This window comes from Enhydra lutris, unplaced genomic scaffold (genome assembly GCF_002288905.1).
Source record: "Enhydra lutris kenyoni isolate GAN:26980312 unplaced genomic scaffold, ASM228890v2 scaffoldscaffold17, whole genome shotgun sequence".
In the NCBI taxonomy this organism is placed as follows: domain Eukaryota; kingdom Metazoa; phylum Chordata; class Mammalia; order Carnivora; family Mustelidae; genus Enhydra; species Enhydra lutris.
In genome coordinates, this window is record NW_019154101.1 from 36,502,272 (window position 1) to 36,512,397 (window position 10,126).

Consider the following 10,126-nt stretch of genomic DNA (forward strand, 5'->3'; position numbering starts at 1 on the left):
TTCAGTAGTTTGGACATTAAAATAACAAAGCAGTCTTGTTATAAATTCCCATTTGATGAATTATTTCTTACTTCTACAACTACATAATGTATTCATTTTTAGCTCTTATTGTAGGATTGGGAGTATTTAGTTAGTGCAATTGTTAGTAATTTTAATCACCATTATTTCTAAGTCATATAGTCATACTGCTAAAATATATCATATGGTTTTATTACATTCTTATTTTGGCATGAATATTTTGGGTGTCCTAGCAGAATTTATACTCTTTAATAATCTATTTTGTAGATTTTTTATATTAGACTCAGAAAACATTAAGTACTAAACCAATGTTAACTGACTATAAACTAGTCCATTAAAATGAAAAGAAACAGTAAGTGATATGCAGTATGTATGTGTAACGTCCAATTTAATTCATAAATATATAGGGTAAGAAATTATTTACTCAGTTCTCTGGAACCCTTCTTCATTGTATAAAAAAGAATAATTTGCAATTAACATTGAGGATTTGGAATACTTAGAGCAATAACATTTATCTTCTTTAACAATTTAAATATCACCCTAAATTTTTTTTAGATTTAAGTTATACAAAAATAAATTTCAGCCCCTGTATACTCCCTAAATCAGGTTGTTCCAATTAATAAAACTTCACTGTAATCTCTGCCTAGCATGGTGTTAGTTATTTCCTGAGTAGGGATAAAGAATTATAATAGTTGTTTTAATACAAATACTTGACCTTATACCCTAAAGAATTACAAAAATTTTGTTATAACCACATCAGCCAGTAGTTTAAACTCCTACAGTTTTCCATATTTTACTTTCTCATACAACCTACATTTTTCACCTCAAATCATGTTCCTCAGTTATATTTTAATGCTTCTCTCAAAGTCAGAGATTATCTAATGCCCTTGCATATCTCATTACACACACAAGGTATTCAGTAGATATCTCCTGTCTTAAGTTTTTTCTCTTCTGTATCAGTAATCAACTTAATACTCCATAATTCAATACTAGAAATATTTCCATTATGCCTTATGCTATTCCTTTTATTTAAAATGTAGTGAAAGTTCTAGCCATCACTGCAATTCAAGAAAATAGATTTTCAGTTATTGGCAAAGAGACAAAATGGTCTAGAACCTTTAAGAGATTCAACTGGAAAGTGATGCTAACTAATACAAGCTCAAATTATATAAATATATATGTGTGTGTGTGTGTGTATGTGTGTATTAATATGTATATCTTCCCATAGTACTATATACATATAACATATGCACATAATATATAATATTCAAAAAATTATTGAAAAAGTAAGCAACAAATATACTTTCCTTATAAAACATATAAGGTGAAATTATTAGAATAATATGTTATTCATAATAGATAAACCAATAGAATAGTATGTAAAATCCAGAAACAGGTTCTAAAATATACAGGAAATTAGTACATGATGAAGGTGAGGAAGAGATGTATTATTTAGTAAACAGATTAGTCATTTTACAGTGACTATTGTAAAATAATAATAAATTTAGACCCTTTTGTACCATACACATAGCCAAAAAAGCCAAGAGGTTTAAACAATAAAAACAAATGAACAGGTGAATAGGAAAATGGGAATTATGAGATCAAGTTGGAGAATTGAGCACATACAGATTATGGTTGTCATCTTGAGAGTCCTGGGGAACCACAAGGGAAGTGGCAGGAGAGTTACATGATGGAATTAACATTGTAGGATCACTTGGATTGCTCTGTGGAGAAGGAAGTGGGAAAGGAGAATCGGGGTGGGATATAGCAATGGATGAATGAAGACTTCTTTAATTGATTCAGCAAGTACATATTGAGCACATACTGTGCATCAGGCCCTTTACAAAGTACTGGGATAATACAGTAAAACAGACATGTTACCTAATCTCACAGACCTGTATGATAGTGGTGTCTTCAGTTTCTATTTTAGAAAAATTAATGTACAAAGAAAGACATCAAGCAGGTAAAAACGTGACAGATTTTGGAAAATGCTATCATAAAGGACAATAATGTGTAATTTTCTCAGGAACACATAAATCTCTACACTGCTTTTTCTTTTTATGCATTGCCTCAAATCTCGGCATAGCATACTGGTTAGACAACATAGCTTCAGCATTTTCATGATGTTTAAAAGGAAATTTCTAGTGTAGCCTCAGGTACAAATATATGAAGTGTTTCATTTAATGTAATAAACCTACATCTATAACCCACACACAAAAATTATTTCATCATTGTTTACAAATTGTTTCATCATTTAACAGTCACTATATCATCCGTAATCACACATTCATTTATTCACCAAAAAAATGATTGTTAAGCACTTACAAGTTAGAAGGTCACTGCTAAGCAGACAAGAGAAACTGCTTAGCCTGGACTAGGTTTGGCCGTAGGGAGAGGTAGACCCACTTAGGTAATATTTAGGATTGTGGAGGGATTTGATATAGTCAGGATAGAGAAATGCCCAAGTCTCCTCTTATATAGCCAGATAGATAATGGTGTAGTTCACTGGAATAGGGAGGAGAAACATTCAACATTGCTAGTAATTGAGAGAAACATAGACTAAAACTGTAAGATACTGTTTTGATCTATCAGACATATCAAGACTTTTTTATCAAGATTTTTTTAAAAACGAATGCTTGATGTAGAAAGAGGCATAATGGAGCAGGTTTTCTCACACACTGCTGCAGAAGCAGTGGGCATCTTTCAATATACATTATAAACCTTAAAAATGTTCATACACTTGAGGCGTCTGGGTGGCTCAGTCAGTTAAACGTCCAACTCTTGATTTGGGCTCAGGTAGTGATCTCAGGATCCTGAGACCAAGCCCCTCCTCATGCTCTGCCCTCAGTGGGAGGTTGCTTGGACTCTCCCTCTCTCCTTCTGTCTCTCCCCCAATTTCTGCTCTCTGTCAAACAAATAAATAATCATATCCTTTGACCCAGTAATTCAGTGTTAATACAAGAAACTATTTAAGGAAAATGAGACAAAAACTTAAACACCCAACTCCAAGGAGCTAGATCTAAATTGTCACAGCTAGAGGATGAATTAGCTTTATAATCATTAAAAACTAGATAAAAACTTCAGAAGAACTTTTAGTAAAACGGAAAAATGTTCATGACATAATAAAATACAAAACAATATTGCTGGGGAGGTTATAGTCTTGTGTTTAAAAAACACACAAAAAAGCATAGATATGTATAAAAATTACTGGAAGAAACTAACCATGATGTCAGTTACAGTTGTTATTTCTAGGGGGTAGAATTATGTGTGATTTTTATTTTCTTAATACATTTTTGTGAGTATTCTTCAGTGACTGTATTGAACTATAATTAAAATGTTAAGTTCCCATAAGAAAATTTCAGAAAATAATTATCACTATGATGATTTTTCAGTCTTTCCAGTGTCAGCTTGCCACTAGCTAAGATAATTCCAGTAGTAAATGGACAGATCCATTCAGTTTGCAGTGAGACACCTAGTCATTTTGTTCAGGTAAGAAGAAAGTTTGGGGGTATTATTAAAAAAAACATTGTATCTTTGGTTGTGGTTATATTTGTCTGAAATAAAATTACATTTCTCTCCTGTGATATTTATGTTCAAAGAAACCAAAAACTTAAAATCACACATAGAGTGTGGTAGCATGCCCCATGAGAGCAATAGTGTATCATGGCAAATTTATGAGGTTGGGAATACCTTTCTCCATGTTAGGTCCAATAGCAATTAGCCTGCATTTTTAGTCCACATACATTCTGGTGGTCGATTGAACTTACTGTGTTAATGTTTTGCATTAAACTATTGGTGATAAGATTGAGCTGTGAGATCAGTAATCCAGTTCCACAAATTTTGAGGAAAACTAAAAAAATTTTGTGGAGAAGTAAAGCATTCTAGATTTAATAAATATGACTGTTAATAGTGTACCAATAATCTCATGAAAAGCGGCATAAGACAGTACTACATATAACTCCATCCTTTCTTAGAAAAGCATTTTGGAATGCATTAAGACTACTATTATTGAAATAGTAACTTTGAATCTATTATTTTTTGTTGTTTTTTTTTGTTTTTTTTTGTTTGTTTTTGTTTTTTCTGAGTCACTTGCAAACTTGGATTAGAAAACTTGGTTTAAAAGACTAAAACTTGTATTAGAAGTAAAAACTTGTTTGCGGGGTGCCTGGGTGGCTCAGTCAGTCAAGCCTCCAACTCGTGATCTCAGTTCAGGTCTTGACTGCAGGGTCATGAGTTCAAGCCCCATGTTGGGCTCCACACGAGGCGTGGGAAAAAAAAAACGTAAAACTTGTTTGCAATACACCTCAATTCCAAACTACTGCAATAGTGGACAATGAGGAGACACTAAGGCTGGAGTGTCAGGATGGCATCTTCTCAGTAACCTGTGTCTCAGACAAGTCAGATTATATTCATTGTACTATCCACTTGGGAATGTGAAAAGCACTGAGACCACAGATTGTGTTTCTTCCTTTCTGTGTATAGTTGTCCTTCGCATGTCCTTCTCATGCTTATTTTCCCTCACTGTTCTCTTCAGTCTTTTGTGTCATCTTTCTCACCCGTGACAGTTAGACGTTCAGACTGCAGAAGGATGAGTGAATGAGACTGATCTCCTTTCACTTCAAGTTTAATTTCAGCTCAATTTTTTTAATCAAAAACTTAGTTTAAATTTTAAGTATCAGTGGGAGAAAAAGGTTGTAACTTCTGGCATTTAAACCTTCACTTTACCTTTCTCCACTTTCATAAAAGTCTCTAGTTTCGTCAGTAGGCTGTTCGTCTTGGTAACGAGTGAGAAATACAACCAGGCATACGTAATATACCACCAGCTTCAATCCTTAAGTAATTCATACACTACATTAATTAAAATCTGAATAATTTATAATGAAAACAAAAGATTTCAATCTAATAAAAACACCATTGATATTGTTTAAAGTTTTTGAGTGTGACTGAATGTAGATTAATATACTACACTATTGCTTGACAAGACTCCCACCAGTTCTTTTAACCATAATTTCTATGAGTTAAAATGCCACATTGCCTTCAGAGAATTTAATCATGAATTTATTGAGATCAAGACTTGTCTACAGATCACTTGGGCTTTCTGATACTTAAGAGAGAACACAAAGGACAGTTTCACTTACCGTTTCTCTGATGTTCACCAGGGCACTCCAATTCTTCTGTGTCATGGATCTTTTCACAATCTGGTAAAGCCTACAGGCCCCTTCTCTGAAAAATAACTATAAATGCGTATTACAAAATACATGAGTTTTAAAGAAAACCAATTATAAACAGTTTTCAAGATGCTTTTTAAAATCAAATTTATGAAGAAGCAGTATTGCTTTTTTTTCACGCATTAAATAACAAGCTATAATAGCAGTTCGTGCAACTTCCACAACTATCGTACATGAAAATGTCTGATTTCTATTGAAGACAAAGTCATGGGCCATGCTAATACTATCATAGTTGGTTGGCAATTTCATAACTGAAAGATACTAGGTTTTAGTTAAAGGTTAATGTAAATAAAAATGTAATTTTTTCTTATTCTTACATTTACAAATTTCTTAAGAATCCTTGTTCTAAAGTGTCTATGTGCAGTTTATGTACGTATATGCAATAATATATGATATGCTACATGTATTCTATGTTAGATCTTTTAAAAAAGTAATATATCTCACAACCATGTTACATCAGCTTCTAGCAAAAGTACCTTTAAATTTGTATCTTTAGACCATAATTATTCATTCAACATATAACGTATCTAGCCCTTGGCACACATAAAAGTCCATTTGTAGACTGTTTTGGGTCATCTTCTCAAAGTCACACTTGAGTACTTATCATTCCATCATTCACATAAGAACCTAAATAATAAGTATCTCCTAAATTTTATTATAAGAAAAAGTATTCCCTTCTTTAAATTTAGAGTTTCTTTTTGGCCTTAGTGCCATAAAACTTAGAGCTAAATTTATTGCTCAAATTGCAGATATGGATTCAAATGATCTATATTTCTTACAAATTGTTTTACTCTTATTTTGCTAGGATCTGTTGATGATGGAGCAAGTGAAAGACTTTGCTGCTAATGTGTATGAAGCTTTTAGTACTCCTCAGCAACTGGAGAAGTGATTTCTTTTGCTTCCAGAAAAACTACAATGGAATTCATTTACTTTTAAAAATACACTGAATAAATCAACTACATATAGGGTAATGATTTGTTACCAAAATGCCTAATAAAAATATATTCTTAATCAGAGTCTTCATTTCATAATAAAATGTTTTATTTGGCATCTTAATATATTTTTTTAAAGTCAAGTCACCAACAGACTAGTTTTTGTGGGCATATCTGAGTGTACACAGTGCAAATATTTGTTACACCATGGATATTAATTCCAAACTGATTAAAAACTAGTGTAGATACTTTTTTACTATTATATGAAATGTAATATACATTGACATTAATACTGAGAAAAAAATATGTTTGAGAATTAAGTGTGAAGTTTAGAAAAAAATGTACTTCTTAACTAATCATAAAGTTCAGTGGACTGAAGTATAGATGAGGGAATCAGACTTTTCTTCAGTTACTCTTCAAAGGTATAAATTATTTATTGTAAATAAACCTGATGAAGCACTTTTCTTTTTATGGAAATCAGTGAATTTAACAACCGTGATCAGTAATTTTTTTTTTTTTTACTATTGTTAACAATTCCTAGAAAATTAGATATTGATTTAGAGGCTAAAATTGTGCTGATGCTCTTTACTCAACAGCTATTATTAGCTACATAGTTTCATTCATTTTTATGTAAATAATTTTAATAACTTTGTATTGATTTTGAGACAGTAAATATCTTATTGCAATAAAATATTTTAGTAAAATGTGGTTTTGTTGAGTTAATACCTTAGAGCCATTAATTTTATTTGTCCCATAGCATTTTTTTGCTCTTATTTTGGGAGAATATGCTAGTTTTCAAGTTTTATTTTAACTGGTAATATAATTGATGCTTTCTTTTAACTTTTTTGTTTAGAAAAAATAACATTTCCTTCTGAAAAGAAATATTTCATTGTCTCTAGTTAAATCTATATTCTATATTTATAAGGGTAATTAGGACAGAAATATATGAATCATCAGTATAGTAAATACATTTTCAGTAATATAAGAATATTTTCAGTGACATCACTTTATTTTCCTCAAGCATAACATTACAGCTGAGTAGTAGAAGGTACAAATTAATTTTGAAGTCTCTTCCAAGGAGAAGCAGGCAAGGCCCAAAGCCAACCACTAGGTATTCTAGGTCTACAGTGTTTTAAAAAAAGAAAAGAAAAAACAGATGTAAAAGTGGTAAGAAGAGCAAATGCTTCTCTTCAAAATTTGACAGAATACAGTGATACTATTTTCTAATAGGGTAACTGAAAAACTACGTTTTAGAAAATTAGTGACTGTGTATGTAATAGGGCATGCATCTCTTCCAGCAATATTAACCCAGGATTTCATTCAAGGAATATTTGAGACTGAATAGGGTGTGGCCTTATAAAAGAATCAAAACCTGGTCAGCTGAAAATTTTTACCTGGAGTCCTACATCTGTGGAGTTGTGACAGTTAGAGATGACAAGGTAAAAACCACATGTATTTGAAGCTATTTGGGCTTAGACATTCTAAATTTGTCTTCAACTAGTACAGTAAGAGCCCTCTTATTGGAGACGCTTAGTTGTTTGGTTGATCCAAAAGGTCACTTAAAGCAGGGTATCATGCACCAAAAACTCATTCTTAGGGGCGCCTGGTTTGTTCAGTTGGTTAAACGTGTGCCTTTGGCTCAGGTCAGACAGATCCCTACATCAGGCTCTCGGTTCAGTGGAGAGTCTGCTTCCCCCTCTGCCCCCTCCCTACTCATGTGCACACATTCTCTCTCTCAGAAAAATAAAATCTTTAAAAAAAAAAAAACTTAATTTTTATATATTTTAACTAAAAATTAAATATTCTTTGTCAGTTATTAATGTAGGACCCAGGTCTTTTCTTTTTAGTATAAGGTGTACTTAAAGGTGTCCTCCAATTATCTTTCTTGTACAAACTGCAAACATTGTATTACATGCTATAGTTGGGAAGCCAGGATACAAAATTTTTGTAGATTTTTGCTATATTTTCCTCCAATCTTTTAGAACTGTTTTGCCCACAATTAATTTATGAATACCTTTAAATTTTTTTTTTAAAAAAGCGAAACACTTTTTTTTTTAAGATTTTATTTTTAAATCATCTCTACCCAGCTTGGGGTTCGAACTCACAACCCCAAGATCAAGAGTCGAGTGTTCTTTTGACAGCCAGCCATACTCCCCTAAAAGCAACACATTTTTATCTAGTCTTTCCAAAGTTCAGCTTGGTTTTTACAGAGACTACAACTCTTCAAACTCACATTATCACAGTTTGTATAATCATGATAAAAAGTTCAACTGTCATAATCTGTTTGATAACTTTTAATTTCCTAGAGCCACTATAACAAATTATAACTAATTGAGTGACTTACAACAACACAAATCTATCCTCTCACCATTTCTGCTCCTTGGAAGTCCAAAATCAAGGTGTCAGCAGGACCATGCTCCCTCTGAAGGCTCTAGGGAAGACTTCAATCCTTTCTTGACTTTCCCAGCTTCTGGTGGCCCAAGTGTTCCTTGTCTTACAGCAGCAAACTTCAGTCTCTGTCTCAGTCTTCACATGGCCTTCTCTGTATGTCTGTGTATCTCTTACAAGCATGCTCTCATTTAGGGCCCACTTACGTACAGTATGATCTTACCTCAACAGTTACTTTAATTACATTTGCAAAGACATCATTTCCAGGTAAGATCACATTCTTGGCTTCCAGGTGAACATGAATTGTTGAGAAATACTATTCAACCCACTATAGAGACAAACTCAACTCAGCTTGGTAAACATACACTGATTGCAGCAAGTAGAAATCGAAAGCTGTGCCAGACAGAAGTGTATTAACAGAAAACATGTAGCTTGCCCTAGGAACCATCAGTATGCTTTTCCAAGAAGATGGAGAGCATCAGTTAACCCAGTAAATTGGTTGAATGGAGATTACTTAAAACTGCTTCTACTTTTTCTCCTTCAAACTTATATAAATGTGTTTGTTACTGTGTATATATAAAAATTTGATAAGACCATTATTTTATTTGCTTGGAAAGTAGGAAGATTTGATCTAACGAGTTTTTTCACTTACAAAACTGAAATGAACAGAAGGCAAAACATCTGTCTTGTCTTCTGTTGTCTTGATTCATATTTAGTTGAATAGCCTGACCTTTTAGAATAATTGTGTTGCTTGAATATGGTACTCATAAAAAAAGAGAGATAGAATCTTAATACAGTGGTGTCCATATTTAAAATATCAATGACTAGATTATTCAGTCTAATAATCTAGTTTGTTTTGCCTTCAACATTTCTCTAGTCATTAAAGGAAAACCAGAAGTTACTGAAATTCAAATCAGGCCATTTTGTACCTATTTAATAACTCTGGGAAAATGATTATCTGATTGGAGGATAAAACTATTGGCTTAAAATAGGTAATGAGAGATCCGATTTTTAATTATCCTTACCATAATTATTGTCCTCGTATCACAGATATTTTTTTATATAGTTGGGTTCAATGCTGAACTGTGTTTTGTCATTTAGGTCCCTCATAGCTACCAAATAACGAAACTTCCTTTTTTTGTTTTTTCTTAGTATAGTGTTTGGGATCATATAAATCTGTCCCAAGTTGGATCCCTAATAAAATATTAATTGGAATTTAGAACTGTTAATATATTTATGTATATAAATACCTTGGCATGGTTTCAAAAATTTGGTAATTTTAGGAACTTTAACAGTGAGTAATTTTTTTAAAGGTTTCAATGATAGCATGATTTTAGGAAATAAATATGTGCTTTGGTTTTATTCTCTATTTGAAGCATTTTTTGGAAACAGTGACATGTCTGCATTTGACTAATGTAACAAATGGAACCTGCAGTACTTCAAATAAAGATCTGGCCAATTAAACATCTTTTGTTGAGGACAGAGAGTTCTCTAATCATGTTTCTTTAAATTTACATCAAAATCAATATTATTTTTACTTCATTATTTTGCTTCATTCTT

The 10,126-nt window shown here is 32.3% G+C and overlaps 1 protein-coding gene across 1 annotated transcript in view; it reads left to right on the plus strand.

Moving 5' to 3' along the window:
- Positions 1–6,911, plus strand: part of LOC111147832 (peroxisomal biogenesis factor 3) — a 33,583-nt gene extending 26,672 nt beyond the window's left edge. The window contains exons 11-12 of the mRNA XM_022504086.1: positions 3,411–3,507; positions 6,052–6,911. Of these exons, the coding sequence (XP_022359794.1) occupies positions 3,411–3,507; positions 6,052–6,135 (181 nt within the window). The 3' untranslated portion in view covers positions 6,136–6,911. The remainder of the gene's footprint in view (positions 1–3,410; positions 3,508–6,051) is intronic.
- The last annotated feature ends 3,215 nt before the right edge of the window (positions 6,912–10,126 follow it).